The 25,064-nt window shown below is 31.0% G+C and overlaps 1 protein-coding gene across 3 annotated transcripts in view; it reads left to right on the forward strand.

Moving 5' to 3' along the window:
• The window catches only part of LOC120346107 (E3 ubiquitin-protein ligase HUWE1-like), a 79,072-nt gene that overhangs the window by 30,504 nt on the left and 23,504 nt on the right, over nt 1-25,064 (forward strand). For all 3 annotated transcript variants that reach the window (XM_078115234.1, XM_078115236.1, XM_078115235.1), the window contains exons 27-55: nt 1,370-1,492; nt 2,189-2,259; nt 4,103-4,269; nt 5,433-5,586; nt 5,969-6,023; nt 7,419-7,479; nt 7,793-7,978; nt 10,759-10,824; nt 11,453-11,565; nt 12,596-12,683; nt 13,472-13,603; nt 14,089-14,219; nt 14,857-15,060; nt 15,481-15,638; nt 16,375-16,555; nt 17,209-17,392; nt 18,055-18,244; nt 18,675-18,854; nt 19,362-19,432; nt 19,847-20,008; nt 20,189-20,267; nt 20,354-20,487; nt 20,974-21,072; nt 21,778-21,971; nt 22,337-22,538; nt 23,335-23,490; nt 23,727-23,817; nt 24,328-24,396; nt 24,822-25,003. In XM_078115234.1, coding sequence (XP_077971360.1) covers nt 1,370-1,492; nt 2,189-2,259; nt 4,103-4,269; nt 5,433-5,586; nt 5,969-6,023; nt 7,419-7,479; nt 7,793-7,978; nt 10,759-10,824; nt 11,453-11,565; nt 12,596-12,683; nt 13,472-13,603; nt 14,089-14,219; nt 14,857-15,060; nt 15,481-15,638; nt 16,375-16,555; nt 17,209-17,392; nt 18,055-18,244; nt 18,675-18,854; nt 19,362-19,432; nt 19,847-20,008; nt 20,189-20,267; nt 20,354-20,487; nt 20,974-21,072; nt 21,778-21,971; nt 22,337-22,538; nt 23,335-23,490; nt 23,727-23,817; nt 24,328-24,396; nt 24,822-25,003 — 3,883 coding nt within the window. The remainder of the gene's footprint in view (nt 1-1,369; nt 1,493-2,188; nt 2,260-4,102; nt 4,270-5,432; nt 5,587-5,968; nt 6,024-7,418; nt 7,480-7,792; nt 7,979-10,758; nt 10,825-11,452; nt 11,566-12,595; nt 12,684-13,471; nt 13,604-14,088; nt 14,220-14,856; nt 15,061-15,480; nt 15,639-16,374; nt 16,556-17,208; nt 17,393-18,054; nt 18,245-18,674; nt 18,855-19,361; nt 19,433-19,846; nt 20,009-20,188; nt 20,268-20,353; nt 20,488-20,973; nt 21,073-21,777; nt 21,972-22,336; nt 22,539-23,334; nt 23,491-23,726; nt 23,818-24,327; nt 24,397-24,821; nt 25,004-25,064) is intronic.

Consider the following 25,064-nt stretch of genomic DNA (forward strand, 5'->3'; position numbering starts at 1 on the left):
GAGGTCAAGTGTGGTTTTGGAAGACATTTTTCTGAGGCTGTACTCTGTAGAGTGAAAGCTCGACTTAATCTTTTCCAAACGAAGGTCTGTTATCATGCCTGATAAATGTCCTAATAAATAACGGATAGGAAAAATCTAATAATTTTTTATATTCTGAACGCATGATGGTAGAATTATATCAATATCACAATGCTCACAACTCACAAGCTTAAAGCTCAATCAGAGAATATCTGACTAAATTTTGTTTAAAATATATTTACTTATTACTATCCTAAAGCCTGCTATTAAAGACAATCTTGTCATGTTTTTTCACATATTTCTAGGACACAAGGTGAAATTGCCCATGTGATACTTTTGAGTCCCGTATCTAAACCTCATTTGAGGTTTTCATAAATTACGAATTTACATCCTGTGTGTTTGTCTCGAATGTTGTTATTTTTTTTGGTATCACGGCAAAGTTGAAAATAAATTAAACAAGTAGTTGTGGGCATAACGCCACTGCATTCAAAATCATTATCCCCGTCGTCCTCACTATCAATCTTATCTGTGTGGAAAAGTTGCACAATTTCACATGTCTTCGTGAATTTGCAATTTGAAGTACAGAGTATAAAGAGCTTTGCTTCTTTCCGGTTCTTATTTTGTTGATGTTGACTGGACTCGAGGAAGTTACCCTCTACCGTCAGCTATATGCCAATTTTTTAAGATTCTCATATATAGATTATTGAAAAAGCTGGCAATATAAGAGATTTATCATAACAAGTGTATGGTTGACTCATTTTTCTATCTCTTTCCCAATGGATTCTCATAGTGCTGTAGATTTCCGACAGATCTGTTATGAGGATTTCACTTTGTATTAAAAAATATACATGGAGAAATGTATATGTTAATTGTTCTAATCTCCCCAACAGAGAGTTGACATTTAGAAAATTAATACTTTTTTAATTACGGTAATACTTATTATAGCATTTAATCTCACATTTTCGTTCGTGTAAATAACCCAGAATAAATGATGTTTTGATATGTAGATTTTTTCATTTGAGCCGTGTTGACCTCTTTAAATAGTCATGCCATTGGATTTAATGTTATGTATTTTATTTCATTAAATGAGTGAAGTATATTTGTCAAATTACACATACACAGGAAATATTCTTCATATATTGTGGAGAAATTTTATTTAATTTTATCAAGAAAAACAGGAATATAAATATATGCTTCTATACTTTGTTTAGATAAATCAGCTAAAAATATTTTTTAGATATTGCAAATGACCATTAGAAAATGTGTAAATTGTTTGTCTTTCTGATTTTTCTATGTTGATTGTATGAACAACTTACATTTTTTTCTTTCAACTAGTTTTATTTTGATTTAGGATCACATTTTTGACGTGTACGATTGGTTTTACGATGGGTATGCTGTTCGATGAAAGAAAATTATCATATCATCTCATGCTGCAGTATTTCCAAAAGTCGGGTGCTCTGGAAGCATTCTTTGAGTGAGTTATCAAATTCCCAAAATCAATCTTTGTGAAGTAACTCGTTTACAGGGAAGTAATAAAATTGAAGATGGATTGAAATCGCTCTTTATTTGTTCGAGTTTGTCAAAAATCATGGTTTCTATGAAATGTATACGAAATTCAAAATAAGCCTGTCAAGAAAATTAATTAAGAACGGTTATTTTTTCTTTGTGTCGTATGATTGGGTCTTGAAATGTGAAATTTAATTGCTTGCATACACTATGTAGATGTTGTACTGAATGTTTTCTTAAAGGCGACATTCAACGTAAATTGCATTCGTAGCCGCAAACCTCAAAAAATCGAACCATCAGTTGTGCTCAACCTCTCTTTTATACAGTTTGATGTACAAAAATTTTAAAAATACGTTTTAAATTCATACTTATAATAAGTAGATTCGCAATATACTAATATAACATTTTTTTGTCTAAAGCAATCTAATGTTCTTCTTACAAAGTATGATGTATCTGTTGAGCTTCATATTTAATGTGACAATATTAAGAAATATGTACATGCTGCAGATTTTGACTGCTCTCGTCAACATTCGCTCGCTTCGGATGTAGTGAAAGACAGCAAATCAGCCGGGGAAACTTTCCATTTCACTGTTTCAGTTTTCGGAATTTTCCTATTTATATTTTGTTGAATTAACATTTTGTAAAAATATGCCTTCACTTTTAGGAGTTTCAATTGGGCATTGATGGTTCAGGACAGTGAAAATGTTGGTACATCAGTAGCACCAGAACTACCAGGTTTGTATCTATTCTCTTCTATTCAATTCTTTTTATTTTAATTGACAATTTCCCTAATTCTCTAATTAAAATTCAGTCACTTACCTATTTGTGTCACTAAAATCTTCAAATCAAAAATTCTGGCTGTGTGTCCTGTCACACAGAATATAAGTTATCAAATTCTTCATCAAATATTGACTTGAAATTGCCATAGTAATGTACTAACACTTGAAAATGTGTCAACTCCATTGTCAATATTCAATAATAGTCACTGAAATTTGTATATACATAAGCGCTTTTATACTCTCCTACGTAATTTACTGAAATTAAAATTCAAATTAGAATATTAATAGCATCATGGAATGTATAACTCTCTCATACTTTGGTGAGAAAAAGGGTAGTACAAAAATACATGGCATAGAAAAAAAAGAAAAATATTTTGGAGGAATTATATACCGGTGGGGAAATTTTTTGTATTCTTGTATGTTACTTTGCACTTAGCGATCTTAAGGTGACAAAATGAAGTGCGCGTTATGTAAATTAAAATTAATTCTTTACATTGGAATGCATTGAATATTTGACAAAATTCACTCATTTTATATTGGTTTGTGTGGCTTCTTGGAAAAATTTCATGAGTAAATGGACATAATTGGACATAAAGTAAACCTCTCGTTCATTCTTTTTTGTGAATTAAAATTCACTTTTATAATGAAGGAATAAATCCTAAATTTGCATCACTTATTAAATTGAAGAAGTCACAACAGCAAACAAGTACTAATTCATTTTCAAATTTTCTTGGAGCCTGATATTTTCCCGAAAAATGCTGTTTTGATTAAATGGGAACACATTAATTCCATACCGCTTGACCACATTCATAAGGCTTTCATTTTAGCCGGTCATTTTGAGTAAACTCGACTTTTAGACTTTTTATACCAGTCCAACCTTTGTGTCTTCAAATTTGAGCAATGCATGGTCAGGCCAGGGAGGGTCAGGTTCTAGTTTGTGTAGTTTTATTAATATGATGTGATTTTTATTCTATTGGAATTCTTTTTGAGTATCATTATACATAGTTCAATCCTGTTAATTAAAAGCAATGAAATTATAATAAGCTTGAAACCCTTTGGCTATGCTTTGAGTTTCTAAAACATTATTTTTCTATATAGATACATTAATATTGCTATGTGGTGTACAAGTACAATATCCCTTCATATGGTAATATGATCTTTCCTTGTCACTTTTGTCTGGGGAGGAAGTGTGTGATCTTGTTACTAGAATTTGTGTAATTATTCAATGTTACCTGAATTAATCTTTTAGTCAAAATTGGCGCCGGTTTTTGATTGCTTCGGTATTCAAATTACTGTGCTTCACGATTCTTAATTATTTTAACTCTACCGTCGATCACGATTAGAAATCAACTTGGGGTGATGACTGGTTTCACAAACTCAATTTCTGTTTGATTTTTCGATTTTTACCTGTCTAGCATCAGTCACAATTTTCAGCATTGTCCAGTGCATTGTGTATTGCAGACTATGTACTTAACGTTGATAAAATCAAGTATAACAGAGACTCAATTACTTTTTTTTTCTTATGGATTTTAAAGTAAAATCTAGAAGTTGAAAATTCATGTTTGTGTGTATATCAAAAGGCTGTGAATCAACTATTGACTCGCATAGAGTTATAGGTTTATCTTTGCGTCAAGGGTGACAGTATGACAGTAGATACAGGCTACATTTCATCCATCACAGACAGTCTTCTACTATGCTTCATCCATATAGTTTGAATATAGCCTTGTCTCTGTTTTGCTTTTGTTTTTTTAGTCAATAATATTATAGTCAATCACTCTAACAATCTGATTTTTTTGTAGGTAATTTGGATGCTTTATGTGAAACATGGTTGATGGTTCTGGAACGCTTGGTAAATGTTCGAAATATTATGGATACACCTCACCTGATCGCAGATAAATTTTCACATAATAAAAATCCAGCTCACACTCCTTTTGATCCTGTTGCTTTTCTGCTAAAAACTCATAAGGTGAGTAAAACTCGTTAGGTTTGAACATGGGAAGTGGATGCAGGCTCTTGGAATATAAATTGCTAATCCCAAATCTTTTTTATGCCAAGGTTTTACACGCGAAAGAAAATAGTGATGGTTGTGTTCGAATCTGAGATCTTTATGAATGTTGCTAATTTATAACTAGCTTTGATTGCTTTGTGTATACTTCACCTCAAGTGCTGTTTTGCTATTAATCTGCAAACTTTGTCACCAGTAACCACAAAGCCATCCACTTGTACTTTCAAATATCATTCTATTTTCGATTCCGAATAATCAAAATTTGTCAAATTACCAAAGAAAATTCTTATCGGACTTGACTGATCATGTTTTCGCGGCCAGTTTTTAAATTTCGTTTGCGGTTTTTGCAATACTGCGTTTTATCTTAGATGTGCAATATCGACCATTGTTCGATTTCATTGCAATATGTAACATAGCGGTTTGCCAATAATAATGATTGAATTTTGGTTTCAGCATGATTTGGGCACGTCTGCTATTCTATTCTCTTGTCAAGTCATGATTTTAATTAATTTTTATCAAGCAATTTAAAATTAATTTATTTCAAAATATAATCTTTGATTCCGCCATTTTATCCTATCACATCTTGACGATATTCACTTTCTTCACTTAGTCTTCATTTAAATTTGTTGAACAGGTAATACGTATACTTTTTCAATATTTTGACATAAATATTTATATTAAATACAACAGCATTTTCAATATGCTATCATTCGAATATGCATATTTTGCCAGCAATGATGTTGGAATATCAAAAATATTTTTGTGATTACTACTCCTTCAATATTGGGTATTGGACACAAAGTGTACATATGGATCACTTTGCTAAATTATTGTTGTTGTTTTGTTGGGATGATTGTTGTTGTTAAGAAAAATTCAAATTTCTAGGACTTAATGTTGGTTGAAACCGCTAGAAGGCTGTTACTTTTTTTTCATTACCTATGAGACCCAATTTTTACCCCAAAGTTCGATGTCTCAGTTTAAACAAGGGGAAACACTCTCCCTCACTCCTCCAATTCATCATGCCTGACTTGTTGGCTGAACTTTTCAGACAACTTTTGACTCTCTAATGCCAACAATATCAGGTTAATTATAAATCATTAATTAAAACTAAAATTACTTTTTAGGCTGCCTTGGATACACTCAAAAAATTATGGTCAAGTGATAAACTCCGCAATCTTTCTGCCCGAACTTGCGACTCGGTACTTGTGATATTATGCTACCTCATTCATGGTGAAAAGTTGATCAAAAGAAAAATTCAGAAAAAGCAAACTACTACCAGTAAGTTGTCAATTTGGTTAAAATTGACTGAAGCTTATAGTATTTTTACTGGATGACCTAATGGAAATAATTTTTATGTTTTAATTATATTTGACTATAACATTGGATTGAATCACTGAACATTCGAGCTTATTAAAAGGGATTATTTGAATAATTAAAGTACATTTTTGTTACCACTGTCAAAAATGATAATTTTTCAAAATGAAGCTTTTTCAAATTTGTTTTTTTATGATGAATAAAGTATACCCCATAAACCATACAATCAATTTGATATACATATTCGAATGTTTAATACTTTTTGGTACATTGTATCGATAATGGCACACTTACTTATCCTCATTTCGTGGCTTATGTTATGCTAATTTCGCATTCTCTATTTCAGCTGAACCATTACCGCAAGATCCTGGTGCTTCTTCTGTTTCTGTGATTGGTGGAAGGTATTAGGTTTATCAATTATACATTGGACGTGTTTTTAGTATTATAATTTTATTTTTCATTATTGTGTTTGTGTGCTATGTTCATTTCGGAAAAAATAATTCCTGATATTATATATGAAATTTATTTATGCGAAATATAGAAAGTGATCAGTCGAAAAAAAATTTTTGCTAAAATTTCTAGTTTCTTCTGCATAATATAATTTAGATAATGTTTTCGCCAGAGATATTTTCAAAATTATTATAAAATCAGAATCTGCATCTTATATGGAGGACCTGCGCACACTTGTCTAATTTAAAATGTTTAAATTTAAATTGAAAAAAAAAAAAATTCAACTTGAAAGATTCAAAAATGTCATACTTACCGTACTTCCATCATTTCCTAGGCATTAAAAAACTTAACAAACCAACAATTCATGTGTTCTTTATATGAATGCCATGTTGATACATTTTAATTTGGTCTATGATGTATTTGTGGTGTGAAATCTGTCATCTTACTAACACAACGTACACTTGTTGTGCGTATAACATGCCACATATGACGTTAAACTTAATCTGCTTTTGAAGCTTTATGACGAAATACTCATTTCTCTTTAATAATGCTACATTGTGTATTACCAAATTTTTACATTACTTTCAATCGTGATAATCTGTGAAAATATTTTTGAATCGAATTTTTTATGAAATTACCTACAATTCTGGACAGAATAGTACTTGTCCTGCTATTAAATTCCTTTTTCCATTTGAAAATTTTTTTTATTGTATGAATTTAGGCTTTCATTACTTTGGGTCATTCTGGATATTTCTACATATATTTTAGTACTTATTGCTTAAATTGGGTCATGGGAAGAAATAAAAATGGCGGTATCATATCGACATTATGATTAAATATCTGATCGATCCTTCTTTGTCAGTTGCTGCAATGGGCAAGTCTTAATTAGAAACTGGAAGTGCATGGTCATTGAAACCTGAATACATGCTTTAAATAGGTTTATAAGTTTTCATTTCTCACCAAATTTTAGGTAAGGACTTCAAATCATCTTGCCAAGTAGTGCCATTCTTCAAAATATTTTAAATGATGCAATTTTTGTTAAAATCAAAATTGAATTTTTTTTTTGACTTATGTGGATATTGTATACCAATGCTCATCATTGGCTGTATCTTTAAGTTCAAAAATTCATTTTTATGTTTTTCATATTTTATTTTTATGTCTCAAATTTATGTAATTTTCAGGATAGTCTTAGAATTGGGCATGAAACATGAATGTTCTATAAACATAACAAATTTCATTTATGGGACCACAATTTCAATATTTGAATTTTGAAAAAATAATTTTGTATATTCGCTTAATTTATCTTAATTAAAATAATATATATTCACCCGCTTTTGTTTTATCAGATTCATGGGTGGACCTGATCCAGCACCACAAGATCCGACTGAAAATGTTAACTTTCAACTGGTATGTTATGTAAAATATCAATTATTATAAATTGGATGTAGGTTTAGCTGAAGAACTACAGCACTATCACTACATAACTGGTGTTTTGATACTCTAAAATTTGTTTTATAATAATTTAAATATACAAGTTTGGTAATTCCCTCGTTTTTGATTGGAATTTATGATATATTCTTGTTCAATATTTTTGCCGTGTTTGAAACGTAAGGTAAAAGTCTAATATTCGGGAAACTACGTGTTTACAAAAAATATCATATAGCATTTACTGAATTGGTAATAAAATATGATTAGTACTAAAAAATTTCAATATTTTCAGCTTGTTGACATGGGATTTTCAAGAGCGAGTGTGATCGATGCATTACGCCACACTCAAACATTAGAAGCTGCAACAGAGTGGATTCTTGGACATCCACAACAAAGTGAAGAAGATCAACTCATGCAAGCCATAACAATGTCACTCGAAGCCACAAGACCAGAGGAGGAGGAGGAGGCTAAAAAAGAGGTACAGTATTAACTATCTTCTTTCTGTACTGGTTTTAAAAGAATTGTTTTTGTCCAACCTAAAAGGGGTTTTTCATGGGACTGGATATCGTCAAAGTCAGCTTTGTCAGCAATTGTCAACTGGAGACAATGAATTACTATATATTGTGCGTATGTGTTCCATTTAGTTAACCACAACTGTCTGGAATGCGTTAAGAGAAAAGCCAAGAGAGTATGGCGCAATATTTCTCAAGAAGCATAAGTATGTTGTCGCTTATTTTCATTTGAGTTCACAAGTCACAAATTAATATTTAATTAGTGTTTGTCACCTACCTTGAAAACTTGTGTCTTAAAGTTGCTATTTCAATTAGTGGCTATGACGCAATTTTGACCTTAACAATTTTAGGCTGTTTTGGATCAATCAATAAATTATAATTCTCATACTACTAATAGAAACTATTCGAAACGCGTAAATGCTATGCGTCATATGGATGTGCATTGGAGTTGAGATGGGATGGTTGCAAGACATTCCACAAACTTTTGTTGGGAAATAACTACGCATGTATATATACAAATAAACTACACCAAGAGAATGATTTCAAAATTGAAGTTACATTATAAAATAATTTCATTTTAACGTGCAGTACTTTATTTCAATTTCCGGCCATTAAATTGAAAAGGTTCACTGATATTCATGTATAACTTGTACATGTATAACTCATGTATAAGTTAATTTTCTCTACTATATGTACAAAATTTTTGTTTTCCAAAAGTTGTCCAAATGTGTTTATGGTTGTTATCAGATAATCTACAAATCTTTTTTGTATGACTACACTTCATTTATTATTTCCCAGTGGTATAAGACAAAGTTTAAATAATATATTATGTAGCATATTATTTTCCAATAATTGTTACTGAAGTGACATAAATGTGTATTATCAAGTCACCAAATTCAACAGACAGAACATAATGAATTTTTGTATGTGTTCGAATCTCGACTTAGGATTTTTTATGGAAGTTCTATAAAAAAATGATGACAAGGAAACTTGTCCCTTTTGTCCATAAATCAGTCAGATCAGTGTAAACAAAAGCTTGGCAGTTGATGATTTTATATGCACGTACGTGGATGCCACTTTGAATATTAGGAAACTTTCCTCTTGTCAAGTAACATGACTCAGTGCCATTAGTGCTCTGGGTTGAATAAGAAATTTACATGTGGGTGTAGCTTGACACATCCTGTCAATGAAATTATTAAGCGGACATCTGTTGCAATTCAGACTACATTTTGCATATCTTGCAATAATAATGTTATTTTAAAATCAATTGTTTGGTGAATTGAACCAATTCACTGAGCAATTTGCTTATCGAGTACAGTGACAATATATGTGTTTATTAATGCTAATTATGTTTCACTCTTTATTATTATAGTTATGTATATATAAACGAGGTTTGGAAGCATTTTCTAACAATAGCTTTTCCATACCTTAAATCTACGGATGTCGAAAAAGGTATTTAGGAGCCTATTTGAATAGGTTATTAAAAGTTTTGATAATTTTCTGTAGAAATTGCCATTTTTAATTAAATTGCAATTTATGTCAAAATTGCATATATTATGGATTTTGTTGGATTTTATGGATTAAATTATGTGAAATTGAAGGCAAGACAATATTCTGGAAAACCATGGAAATCTCAGGGTAATACAATATTAACTTTAAATCGTTATTGAAGTGTCATGTAATGCAGTGGTTCCCTAAGGTTACAGGTTGCTAAGTGCTCCGCGAAAATTAACACGATTGTATTAAACGTATTTTACATATTGTATTTATTATAAACGTTTTATTGTTTCCTATTTTAAATGCTGTGTATGTGAATCAAAAAATTCATTTCACCTTCTATGTCGTTTATTTTCTGTTACATAGTCTCTGGCTCCATTGTTACAATTTCGCGAGCTGCAATTTATCTGCTGAACCGAGTAGCGAACATGAGTGATTTTTTTAGCATTTTGAAGGAAAACTTTGAAAGGAATAAATATACATTAACGATCACAAAATTGAGTTTTATGTGAAAGCAGCATTTTTTTTCACATAAGTGCGTTGTGTGTTTTTGTCCCTGATAATCTGGTGCAGCATGTACGGAAAGTTTGAGAAGCGCTGATCTAATGTGCTTTTTGCATCTAATACGCATTGGTTTTATCATCAACCCAAGGAATAATTTTGTAACCTACCTTGTTGCCTTTGCATACATATTTTTCATTATTAGCTACTTTTTTTTGTTGTATTGCGGGTATAAGGTATTTTTAGATTTGATCAATTTATAATTGTAGATAAGTAGTATATGCACCAACAAATAGCATCGAAACTTGTTTTTATGATTCGAAAATCAAAACGCCCACATATTTATAAAAGCAACCTAATTCAACATCTATTGTCCCATCTATTGTATATTATCGTGTTTTTCAATTCATTTTTATTGTTAGCAGTTTTCAGCATTTCCTGTGTGGTTCCCATTTGTTGCATATATAGGCAACAATTCTTTTACTGGTAAAACAAAAGGTATTTTGGTATTGTCTTCCTTGGGTATTTTTGCTAGTTTTTTGTTTTTGTTGCCTTTTTCAGGTAGATGTTAAAGATCACTAGAGTTCCATTACTTAACTTTATTAATTGTTTTCTGCCAGAAAAAAAAGTTTTTCTTGCTTTTATATCTCAAATCACCTTCGAATCTGAGATCATTTCATGGCGATCTACCAGCTTTTAAGGGATTTATTTGCAGCCTAAAGAATGATTCTGAAATAATTTTTTTCAGGTTGAAGTTAAAAAAGAAGATGTGAAACCAGTTTCTGAAGAACAGCCTGGTTCATCCAAGGACAAGGTATTTTGTTATTCATTATTTGAGTTATATGTTGTGTTTTTTAGTGGCAAATTACATCAGTTTTTACTCTTGTTGGCGTGTCATATGCAGTGTGCTTGCTATTGGTTAAATGCCCATTGAAGCTTATTAAATGCAACTGCGCTACAGTTTAAGCTGCAGAAACCAAAGTTGCTGAGTATTATAAAAACTACTGGTCGAATGCTTTGATATTTTTTGAAACCCATTTTAAAATCCAACAAAACAATACAATGTATTTTAATTTTTCTGAGATGACTTATTGAGGGTGGTTTATCTTATTTTATCCAAAGTCTACTACTCTTGAAATTGGGTCACGACAATTTGTAGGCCATAAATGTTGCCTGAAGTCTTCCAGAATTATTTTTAATTTTCTGTTATATATGTTGCAAAAATATTGTATATAATATATAATGATTATATAAAGGAATTGTGTGAAATTGAAAGAACTGAAAATGTTCTGATTTAAATTCTTAAATTTTAAATGAATAAAATGGGTCTATTCTGAACTTATGCATCCAACTCCGTAAAACAAAAAATTGAGATTTTCATTGAATTTACTTGTTAAAATATCTGTGTTCTTTTCAACTTTGACAAAGCCTTATTTATTCAGGAAAAAGAAGGTTATGAAAGTTATCTCAGCGGTGAGGAAATTGATAATTTTGTTGAAGATCTATTGGACGGATGTCTATGCCTTCTTGATAACTTTCCAGACAGTGTGTACAGGTAATGTAATCAAATTATGTCGATGATAATAAAATCTATTTTTATTCAGTTACATTGCATCTTTTGAGCAATGATCTGCTAAGAAAACATACCAAGACAATCACACGTTTCTCCAGATTGGTCATGTTTTAGTTGAACGTCTGAGCACGCATGTTCTTGACAATGCATTTTGGAAAATAAACATGTTCTGACTCAATGAAGTCAGAGAAATGTGAACTTTTTTAAATTGTATTTTGGGATTTGCTTTTTCTAATATTGTTTATTGTGATAGATTTCATAGGTGTTTTCATGGATACTGCTATCTGTATAGGACTACGTTGTAGTGTATGTAGGCTTTGATGATTTATATTTACATAATCAACTCGATGAATACAGATAATGAATACAGAATATTCTAGTCCTTGGTATTTTGCTCTGTATTTGTTCATATTCAGCAGTATCCTTATGCAATTTTCAAGTTTTGGAAATTGGTGACGCTGTTAAATATTTACATAAAATTAATGATTTTGGTCATTAGACCCAGGAAAGTGTACCATTCAACTAGCTTCTAATGTTACTTTATTATTCATTTATCATCCCAATTCGAGTGCCTGTATAAGAGACTTCCCCATCAGGTCAAGTAGGTTCACTCTATAATCACAGTTGTTTGTCTTGGCTCGGCCCATTGCTGATAGCCTCTTAATCGTAGACACAACAAGACGTTGTCAACTCATGTGCTCGCATTTCCCGCCCAAATTCATCTACGTGACGTATCGAATGGAAACTTGATACATCTCTGTCTGGACCGCGTATAATGGCATTCCATCACGCCGCACCGGCAACATTGTTCTAGGATTTCAGCTGCCAAATTATTACCACAAAACATTATGCCTTCTTGCTTCTTATTACATAAACCAGTTATATCATTATTATAGCATGCCATTTACTTATGAAATTCCACAAATATATGACTTTTGAGACTTGTACGAGAATAAATTTTTCAGCGATTTTGTTATTGAAGTAGAAAAATAAGTTTCAATTTGTTTTACAGAGTGTATGAAGTATATGAAGCGATCATGAAAAGAAATGGCCCAGAATGGACAGGAGAGAAAAAAGTTTTTGAAAATTTGTTACAAGATGTAAGTTTGTTATACTTTTTTCAAAAGAACTTAACTTTTTGTGAATATTCGTTTTCTAATCCTGATTATTGTGCATATATGCTTTTTCTTCGACTGTGTCTCCAAAATTTCCAGCCATGAAAATTCTTGAGGCTGAGTGGGAATGAGATTTTTAGGTATTATATTATGTAGATATGAATCGTCTCAATAGGTTATATTTATCTCTTTTTCAGAATATTTATATTTTTAGATAACAAGTATGAGTATATATTTCATTTCGGTATTTATGGGAGCTCATTTAGTTCATAAAATACTTATCATTTTTCGTACGAGCGAAACTTATTTATGTCACGCTGATGTTAATCTTTCCACATGATTTACAATTTCCTCATTAGTGACATTTTAATAATAATCGGGTATTCCAGTTCAAACTTAAAAGTTTTTCTGTAATCTTTGCTTTTTTTGCAAGATGTATAATGTAAATATAATGATTTCAATACAAAATAGATCTATTACGAATATTTAACTACTAAATACAGTCTAGTCAGAATTTTATGATACTGATGTGTTGATATAGTCTGGAATTGTGGAAGGAATTCAAAATATGAGTGACTAATTTAAAATATTATAAATTAACCGCTTTGTCAAGATTTCTTTGAACGAATAGCAATTGGATGCCGTCACAAAACAGTTTAGAATGGCTTTACGCCGTCTGCCTTTTTACTCTTTTGTGTCGAATATTATTGTGATTATCAGCATTTTATTCTATTCATGTTCATTACGTGACAGCCAAGCTTTATCTTCTACAGATTGCTAAAAGTTGTGACACAATATTAGAAGAATGTTCGTCGTCATCTCCCGTGGATCTCCTTGAGAAATTATGTAGTCCAACGCATAAAAAGTTATCATCACGATGTCTTCTTTTATCTTTGCTCTTTCAGGTATTTATATTTTCAATCTCGATGCACATGAATATAGTCCATAAAAATTAATAATAATAATATACACAATTATGAATTATATTGAAGTACAGTCTTGGTAGGTCTTCAGTTAACTAACGACATCTGATGCATTCATTTTGCTTCAGTAATTCAGTTACTTCAACAGTTAGCTGTGTTTAATAGGTACAGATAGATATATCAGTTTGTAATAGTAATAGACAAGGATGTCGGAAGCAAATTGAATATTCGGATGTATTCAAAATTGGTTATAGTTTGTTTAATAGGGCCCGTATAGAATATATTCAATATTCCATATTCAAAATTATTATTTCAGAATTCATCTTGAATAGTAAAATATTTAGTATTAGCTGTGGTAATGGAATATTGTATTGCTTTTGCTATTATCATATTTTCCAAATTATATTTTTAATAATTGTGATATCAGACTTTCAAATATTTGTTTTTGATAACATGTTTATTTTTAGGGAAGGCAATTCTCTGACATGTGTGCTGAAGCTTTACATACAAGCAATATTATTCCCAAACTCATTCAATTATTGCATCATGGATCAAGCTGTCTCGTTCTTGAAAACAAAAAATCTCTGACCACACCAGAGTATGTATTTTATATAAATTTATTCATTTTTTATAAATTTGATTTCAAATGTTTGGTAATCTTCCATCATCCAGCATATTTAGTGATACAGATAATATGAGAACGCTCTGATGATTCACAAAAATTATTGATAATTTCTATCACGCATGTTGCCAGTCACTTCAAATTTGAAGGTTTAAATTTGATATAAGAAATCTTTTGTAAAATTTAATAAAGTTCTAAAAAATATGTGATATATATATTATTCTATATAGAATACACTCTTAGAATTTTTTTTTTACTCATTTTGAAGACCAGGGACCACAGGTTCATAGTTCAGGGTTCTGGAGTCGAGGTTGAGTATGTTTTAACTAAGGTCGGAGTCGTATTTGAAACTTGTAGGAGTCGAAATTTCGACATTGAGTCTGACTCGCTCTACTTCAACTCAGGCCCAACACTTCACTTAGGAGAAAATTGAGTAGGCCTAACGTATTAAAAATTATGATTCTTTTAAAACAGATTGCTCTCTGTCTTTCCTTTGCTGCTTTACAGGGCCTTTTTCAAAACATATTGTGACTCACTTCATGAAAATATTTATAGTTGGAGAAAGTTGCCACTACCTACTTCAACGTTTTGTTTTGTTTCAATTTGATTTTAGATGGATTGCATCTGTCATTCTACTGATTGATTTATATGAAAGATCCTGTCTTCACAAACATAGAGTTGATGCTCTTGATCAATTCAAATCCATGAACAGAGTATGGAAATGGTTTGATGATAGGTCTGGGAGATGGTGTAACTACAGCACATCTAATCAGAAAATGCTCGATGATGCATACAAAGATGGCGTTAGCAAGATTGTGTAAGTCTGTTACTACTGTCATTTTGTAAATTTACCTCACTATTATTCATTTTCTGATTTTTCAAGGCACAAAAATAAAATAATTTTTTTAACAGTTTCCGTATTTGAAATACACTAAATGTTGCATATTGGAAAGTTATGAAATTAGGTTATTTTATTGAAAAGTGTGTACTACGAGAATGTTACAAATTCATAATCAAGTTTCAGTCCCTTTACCGAACTTAATGTAAAATAGCCAAACGAAATTAGTTACCTCCATATTAGTACACAAATTTCTAGAGCGCCCATTTTTCTTATATGCAGATCTAAGTTACGTTCTAGCTCCTTGTCTATATCACATTACTCTTATGAATATCTTGTTTGGTTTATTTATTAAAATCAAGCATATCTTTGTTTGACAACATTCTTCGTTTTAATCAGTTTCACTGCTGGAAGAAGAAGATACAATGTTAATTTTCAGCAAATGGTTCAAGTAAACGAAGAATCGGGCAACAGACGTCCAATAATGATTATGTTTTCAAAACAGAAGCCACCAACAACATCGGATTCCACTGAAACAACAACCAATACCACAGAAGGTAAATTTTCAGTCTAGTACTGTAGATTGGGATGGCTAAAACGGAACGATGTACAAAGTGAATTTTTTCAATATGGAATATGTTTTTAAAATGATGATATCATAGCAACAAATTTACACAAATCATTGTATTTTCACGAGGATTAATTTTTTCTGGCCAGAAAAGGAGAGATGAACTCTCTTGAATGGTTTTCTAGGAATATTAAACGTTGAGCATCTGATATCATTTGAACAAATCATATTATTCAGAATTGAAATATTTTAAATTAATTTTGAAGTTGTGAATTCACTATGTAAAATAAGTAACCTTGATGGTATTTGAAAATACGATTCGGTCTGGACTTCACTGACAGTATATAATTTTGGTCAGAACACCTTTGTTATATAAATATTTATTTTAAATCAAATATGCTGTCAAACGGGGAACAAGTTGAAGCAATCAATTTTCAGGCACAGAAGAATATAAATTTGGTATTTTCATTTGTAATGACCTCTCTGGCCAACCTTCCCATACAAAAAATAGGCTGGGATGTGTTGCGATAAAAAAAAATTTTATGCTACTAAAAGTTGGAAATTTTATTATCCATGTGGCTCTTGATACTTGTTAGAAACAATGGCGAAATTAGTGAATAAGGTAAAAATCATGAAAAATGCGGTTTATATAAATTGCCAAATTTTGTATTGTATAAAATCATATTTGATTAGAATTTTAACCCAACTTTATTCCAATTTTTTAGAAACGTCTATGGAGACTGACGTTGTTGCTGAAAAAATCGATGAAAAATCTGATAATAAAGTTTCACCCTGGGATGGAATTTCTCAAGAACAAGCACAATCATTACTTCATTCCTGCACTGCTTTGTTAAAAGTTCCTGTTCATACTGATACATTACATGCTATTATGCGACTTTTATTGAGGTGTGATTTTCAATTTAGATTTTTCCTTATATATGAACCTTTTAGGTTATTACTTCAATTTAAAAAAATTCTCTAAATTGTTTTGTATGCTTTTATCGTGGTCATATGGTTTAACTTTATTCCTCTCCTGAATGGGTTTTTATACTTTTGTCATCTATTTCAATATAAAATTATACGGTACTCCCATAGTGTGTGTAGGCCTAGATTAGGCCATAATTTTTTACTGTTTTTCCATATTTTAGTTCTATTACAAGTTCAGGGACTGTTTGTGTTAGCCAAGTATATACCCCCTGCCCATAGGTTATTTTTTACACAACTTGATTTAAAGTTGATTTAAAGAACAAAATTAATTACCTTCATACTAGTACACACAATTCTGGAGCGCCAATTATATTGCGTATGGATAAGAATTTGTGATGACAAAGATTCCAGTTCTATCAGTAGCTACATATCTTTGTTTGGCGAAATATGTGAAAATGTATAAAAACAATAAAAAATGCTTCGTGTGAAGCACTAAATAATCTCCAAGTTATTCAATTTTTTTTATTTCAAATAATTTTTAAACTCAACTTTTAACTTATTTATGTTTTTACATTTGCACTGTTTCTATGTGTATACATTATCTTAATTTGTTACTCCTTTTATTTTTCAAGGTTGACAAGAAGTGACAAACCTGGCGGACATGAACGAGCTGTACAATTTGTCAAACTGGAAGGTCCGCAAGCGTTATTGGGTCTGACGAAACGAAGTGAATTTGCAGGTTTTGCTTCTCTTGCCACACTTATATTTTGTCATATATTTGAAGATGCGGAAACATTACGTCACACTATGGAAAAGGTTTGATATTATAAAGGAAAATTTAATTCTATTTTAATTTATTGAAGATCTACCACAATCCACAAGGTTGTTTATGCAAAATCCGAAATTCTATTTATTTCATGATTCTAAAAATGGAAATTAATTTTGTGGGATTTTCGTTGTGTTTTATGTCAAATATTTTACGTATAATGATTGTTTATTTGGATCATTCATCATAAAAATTTATCGAACTATTTAGATATTTATATTTCTGAATGCCAACTTTGCCAAATATTAATTTTTTTTATCAATACTGTTTTGTGATTCTCTTTAATATATATCTTAGTCTTATTGGGCACAGGATTTTTTTTCTTAAGGTTTATTTTCTAGGTTGCCTGAGGTTGTATCCGATTGTGCCACTTACATTCAATACACGTTATTCAGCCTTTATAAATAAATAAATGAGTCATTTTAACCTCAATTTTGTCTGCGGCTTTAGGATTAGGATAATTTTCCAACTCAACTTCGTGTCATTCAAGTTCGGCAGATGTGTTTGGCCATGATTTTTGTTTTCTTAACTTTTTCCTTTTTTAGGCATGATTTATAGGTGTGCCATATAATAAGTGTGTGCAATTTAATGATAAATCATACTTGATCATATATGAAATCATCATTATTTAATGGTTTTCTTGATTTTGCAGACTGTCCGGTTCGCAGCGTTGAGGGGTGTTCCGAATCAATCGAGTGGGGTTTCTGCAACAACAATTGGTAACAGAGAAATGTACTACGTTTTACAAGCTCTAGCACCAATGGCCTGTCGACACCCAAAAACGTTTGTTGACGTTTGCAAGAAAAATTTTAGAATATGCTTGCCTGGCGCAAAGACTAGTCGTGAGTTATTATTGTTATTAGATAAAAAAAACTTTATCAAATGGTTTCTTGAATGGAATTTAATTTTTATTATTTATTTGTCATTGTCATTTGTCATTATCTTTATTCATATCAAAAAATTTAACACAATGTTATATAGCATGATTCCTATACTGGTCAGTGTGAATCCAAATTTTTATTTATTGTTATTTAAGGATGTCTGTTATTAATGTAAACGAGACTCATTTTTTTTATTCGACATGCTCCAGACTTTAACCACAAGCAGATATATTTTTATAGTAGGAAGTATTTATTCAAAAGTTGTGAAATTATAATTTCTCTTTAAATGCTGGGAAACTTTTCATGTTATTTAGTAGTATAAATACAGTAATATCTCTGTACAAGTTTTTAATCATTTATTTCTATTTTAAATTTAAATCATATCTTTAAGATGTGGAAGATGAAGAAACTAGATTGATGAACGGAAGCATCGTACAAATTCTTGAGTCTGCGAAAGATTCTGATCAACATTCAAAATGTAGAATACCATTGAGTATGACAACCAAGAAAATACTTCAACTCTTACTCAATGGTTTGATAAAATCAAACGGTTCAAGAATTCAAAACCATGGTACGTGAACATACCACTGAATGTTTCTCACTTTGGAAATAAATTGATATAAAATATGAGGATCTTTGAATTTCCTCCACGCAAGGCTCAAATTAAATATACAATCAATGATACAAGGTTTTTATATAGCCATAAATTAAATCAAGTAAAAGAACCTTGGGCAACTAATGGTGGACATGTAAAAATGTGTTACATAAAGTGAAAAATCTTAAATAAACACTGATTAAAATAAAAACAAATCTGGTTAGGATATATTAAGAACTGACTTCATAACAAAATTGGAATTCTAATAGGAATTTTAATTTTATATCAAGAACACCCTGTATTATTAAAATTGTCTATTGGAAATTTTGTTAAAAAAACTATGCCAATATAAATTGAAGTGTTGATTGGAATGACACGATTTCGTAAGGGCCAGCATATTAGTTCAGTTACAATTAATTATCTTTAATATAGGTCAACATATTCATATTTTGTGTGATAAAATGTTCTCTTAAAATCTGTTAGGTGATGCTGCTGGTAAAGCACATTCGAAGTCCGCATCATCAGTAATGTCTGTGGCACAACAACTCAGACAGGTATTCAATTTGTATTTGGTAACATCAATGTTATGAATTATTTTGATTCCAACAGTGGTTGAAGTATGTCGGATTAATATTAGATTGAATATCTGGTTTTTGGTATATTTCATTCCAAAATTGTTTTGTATAATGCATAGAAAAGTTTTATTAGAGAATTTAAATATTTTTTTATAACATGCATTTAGAGCTTGTATTAGTATTGTAGCTCAACAATGAATTATAGTTTCACTCAAGTTATAAAAATTCAGGTGCAATGCAAAGTGTTTGAAATATTCTTGGCAATGTCAACCTGTGGGAATTTTTTAAAATTTACTGAGCAAATAGCAACAGTTTTGTTCACATTAGTGACTTATCTTTTATTCATAAAGTAGGTGTAAAAGGTCCCATTCTGTATGATTTCCATTTTTATAGGTTGGTGATGACATGCATCGTAGATATAGTGAGAGTGAAGCCGACAGAAGAGAAGAAGAACGAACTACTGCTATGAGACAAGGCAGTATTGCTCCTGTAACTACAATGGAAGAAGGTCCATCGAGGTCATCACAAGAAATGGAAGAAGTTTTTTATCCTTCTGTAAGACTTTGTGTTTGTTGACAAATACTTGATTAATGAATACTTGAAATATTTGATGACCCCTGGCAGTAACTAACCACTCTGCTAATGCACTCAAGATTCATTAATTTATCATCAAAGTGTATGTTTCTATTGTATTTAGTGTTAATAATCTTACTTACAACATGTTTGTCTATCCAGGATACTCCTGAAGCTACAGATATGGAGAAAGGTTCAGATGATGACAAAGAAAAACAAGAAGATACTAAACAAAAACCCGGTAATGGTGTGCAACCTAATATTTTTTATCTAGAATTTTTTTAAATTTTCTAGTTTACTCATTGGAACTTGTTTTGCTATTTACAGAGGAAGAGACTCCATTGTTTTCCAAAGCTGCTATTCTTCGTTTACTCGCAGAACTTGTTAGCTCATATCCAGCATGTGCTAGTTTCATTGTTTATCATACATATCCTGCTGGTATTTCTTCTTTAATAAAACAGGTGAATTAAATATTTTTACGATTGCTGTATTTTAGCACGAGACCATAGATATGCAGTATATTCATGTGAACTTGTTTCAATAGCAGTCACATTTTTCAAATACTTGAATGACTCGAGTCATTCGAACGAAATGACTAAATTCAAAAACTCAACTGCCAGAGATTATATTACTGATAATTGAGTCTTTGAAAAAGTAAAAAAATAAAGATCAAATAATATTTACAACATTGATTATTAATGTTGTATTGAATAAATAAAATATTTAGTATTTTTCCAGCAATTCCATCAAACAAGCTATGTTGATGTGTTGAATGTTGTCAATATATGATTAAGTCCTAGTTAGAATTTTAAAGTAATTTTCTGAGATTCAGATAAGACTCTGATGACCTGTGACTAGGGCCCCTACACCCAACATAGCTATGATTGATTATTTTTATTCTCTTTTTATTCTTTTATTCCATCACAATCCTAAATGTTTGTGTTCAGGATTGTTCATGTCTCTCATTCATACTACATCATCTTCTACCTTGTGTCTCGAATAAAAAAGACGAATCTGGAGGATCAACTAACAACAATACTGCAAAGGTACACACTCACTAGTTCCTGTATAGTTCCATTTGATTTACCAGTTTACTATATCCTGGTTAATTGGTTTATTAAAGGTGTCGAAATCTTAAATAATTAAATTAGAAACCAGGATTTGCGATATTCAAAATGAGTATTATTGGGGATTGTGAAATCAAAATTACTGCAATCCGGTTTCTGTTAATATGTCAGATTCTTGCTAAATTATAAATAACCTGTTATTTGCAACTGAATTTGTTTCAGAATATCAGAATGGATAAATCATCAATCAGTCAGTACTATCCATTAAATTGCAGAATACAGTCCCAAATTTTATTTGATCACATAGATTATAAATCAGTGGTTTTCAAACTGTGGAGCGCGGCCCACATCTAGTAGACAATTTTTTGAGGGGGTGAAGATAATTAAAAATAAAAATATTTTTTAGATTTGATTGTGCTCGCCTAATTTTGAATATTTACATTTTTTTATTTTAGATATTTACGTTTCATCCACGTATTCTCAACGTGTTTTTCGAATAAAACATACTTTTGCCTTACTATCTGTTATTTGTAGCTCATTGTTAGCTAGTTATTTTTGAGGCGGGGCACGAGACTTGACAAATTCCGAAAGGGGGGCGCCGCTTGAAAAGTTTGAGAACCACTGTTCTAAATGAAATGAACTTTGTGTTCTGTAATATTGAATTGAAAATCAATTTTTTCACAGAACAATCAGAATGATAAAGATTGTTGTTCATCATTGGCAAAAATCTTATTGACCAGCATTGTATGTTGTAATCCTAAATCATCAATACAAAATACTGTCATCAGTGAAATCAAATCTTCATTGCACAAGACATTAGTGCTACCTGAATCACAAGGGAAGCATAATGCATTAAGAGCTTTACTAGGTTTGATAAGGTGAGATTCTATATTTTGTTTCCGTTTGGGACAACTAAACTAAAAGTTGATTCATAGAATATCAAAGTTTTTTATATACATAGTTCTGAGAGCTCTATATAGTTCTATCTCTACTCTTTCTACTTTATTTGGAAGCCAGAGATTTTGATTTAATCAGACATGTAGAAAAATGTAATATCATGATGTCGAATTTTGTGTATTTTTTGGATAATATTAAGTTTGATTCTGATTTTTTATGGTGAATTTTGAAATTATTTCAGAAAGAAATCATGTATTTGTATATATTATAATGTCTATTACTTTCCTCATTTTTTTTTTATCAATTTATGCTTCATAATTATCTTTACTGAAATTATTAATTTTAGTACAATAATGGAATGTGCCACGAAAATGATGCATTCGTCAGATGGAGGACCTGTGCTATTACCTACTGATGATCCAATGAGTCTTGCCAGAATCATGATAAGCAAAGGTCTAGGTGCTGATCTTGCACAAATCCCAAATTATATCGATCTTGGATCTCCCAACATGGCTGACTCTGTCAATGCAGCTTTAAAACCGTTGGAGGTAATAAATATATGTTCTTTCTGTTGAATCTTTTTGAAATTTTTTACAAACATTTGCTTACTTATGATTCAATATTGTGATATTAACAACTTCATTTCCTAGTCCAGTGAGTTGCACATGAAAAGTCTTCTTATCCAGGGTGAAAAATGGTTTAAATAGGAGCTCTTCTGAATTTTTTTGTTGTTCAAAACGGTAATGTGAAGATCAGCTGTCTGCCAGTCTAAATAGCTGTTTGGAGTTAACATCAGGAAAATCAGCGCTTGCAATCTACAGTCTAGTTTAGAATCAACCTGCACTTAACATTATACCAGCAGTATAAACTTATGTCTTCTAATCAAGGTTTTTCTACTTTTGGTTTAGCATCTCTATTTTCAGTACATGGATTATAGTCACCATTTCAGCTTATGGCTTATATTCACCATTTTCAGCCTATGGCCTTTAACCAGAAGTTTCACCTTATGGCCAATTTTCAACCTATGGCTTGAAACCAGCTTTTCAAAATTATGGCTTATAACCAAAGTTTCATGTTAATATGGCCTATAGCTAGCCTTTCCAACTTATTGTCAGCATTTTAAAATTATGGCTTAAAACCGCATTTTCAGCTAATGGGTTATAACCAAAGTTTCAACTTCTGACTCAAAAAAGCCTTCATCTCATAGCTTATAACCAACATTTCCAACTAATGTCTTTCAATTGTTTTAAATTGCTTGTTGATCAAAACAATTATGAATTTCTTACAATACAATGATATAGGTTTCATACCTTTATTTTTATTCAATATTTTATTATTCAATAGACATTGTCAAGACTTGTTCATCATTCATCTGCACCAAGCACACCTAAACCATCAGGAGCTGTAGATAAATCAGAAGATCAACAACAGCAACAGCAGCAAAGTTCTTCTCAACCACCTGATGCAGAATCATTACAAAATGCTGTCATTTCTATAAGAGTGAGTATCTGAAGGAAAATGTTGTATGAGTTTTACATCTGGAATTGAATGTCAATTTTTCATTTTTACATTCAAGATTTTTTAAGAAGTTTTCTAATGGTTAGTCATGCAAAGATTCCAATACGTTGATGTTGTTTGTCAGCTAATTATTTGTTTGAATAGTATCATTATTGCCTAGTTACAGCTTCTGGACGAATGTTCATGTTAATTCAATGCAATTTCTTCGGTTTATTCAGGTTGATGGCGATTCACAGACAAATCGGGAAGAAGGAATGGATGAGAGTGTTATTGAATCAAATAATGAAGGTTTCGAAATGGCTGGTGCAGGTGGAAAATTACTTCATATATTTCAATGCGAATATTTGAAATTTTGATGTTTGTTACTATAACCAAATCATTGTTAATTTTTTTTTTTTTAGGTCTTTTCGTATACAATATTTCATGGGGTAGGCTATGTTGTAGTGTCATTTGATTTGCCCCAGCCTATTTGGTAATGGCACTTTTTACGTTAAATAAACAAGCTTACTATGCAGAATATTAGTTGCTTGTATTTTTGAATCTTGGGAGTTATTTTTTTAAGTCTTCAAATCTTATATTTCCTGAAGCTACCCTAACCACAATTTTAAGTTTACTTGAAAAAACATTTCATATGCCAGCTTTTATTTAAATTATGAGTTTTAAAATTTGGATATACATTTCTATGACCCTGTTTTTGCTTTTCAATACCTGACTGACACCAAATAAGTTGACGCACAAACAGTGCCGAATCTGTTGTGCCATGATTATTATCCCATTCCAAACAAAATGCATATCAATAAATATTCATTTAATTTTTAGAAGCTTCATTCAATTCAGTGGCAGATGAAAACAATGAATCAATGGAAGATACTTTCCATCTCGTTACAGGTAATTTACTTCTGTTAATTAACATCAGAAACCTCTAAAAACGTTATTTAGCTTCTAGTTCAAAAATTGATCGATTGAGATACATTGTTATTAAAAATAAATCATAATCCAATATGTGTTTGGATAAATACCAAGTGCATTGTAATGCCAAACATGCACTTGTAACCAGATAATAGGTCGTGATTCGCGCAGCTCACTTTATCATTACGCCATCCTATTGGTTTCTTCCACCCAGGGTAAAAATGGAAATCCTATCCTAAATATTGTTTGTTCACACATTTTGCTAAAAATTTGTAACAACATGTACATACACGCATGATTTTATTAGTGTATTCAAATTTCACCAGCAGAAGAAATCTTAAAAATTGAACACTTCACTGCAATGACTATCACATTTATTTAAAATTCCATGTTTAAAACATTAGATTCGGAAGCAACACCACAATTTTCTCATGATCTAATTATGAGTGAGAGTACCGAACATGATGATGACGTTGTTGTTGACATGAATGTGGAAGGTGATCATCATGTCAATGATGATGACGATGATGATGATCAAGATTCAAGCGGAAGTGAGGATCGTACGGAGCATAATAATGATGATCAAGTAAAATATAATAGAATTTTATTATCATTCTCATTGTGATTTTTATAGCGATTGCACTTTG

This window comes from Styela clava, chromosome 8, assembly GCF_964204865.1.
Source record: "Styela clava chromosome 8, kaStyClav1.hap1.2, whole genome shotgun sequence".
Taxonomy (NCBI): Eukaryota; Metazoa; Chordata; class Ascidiacea; order Stolidobranchia; family Styelidae; genus Styela; species Styela clava.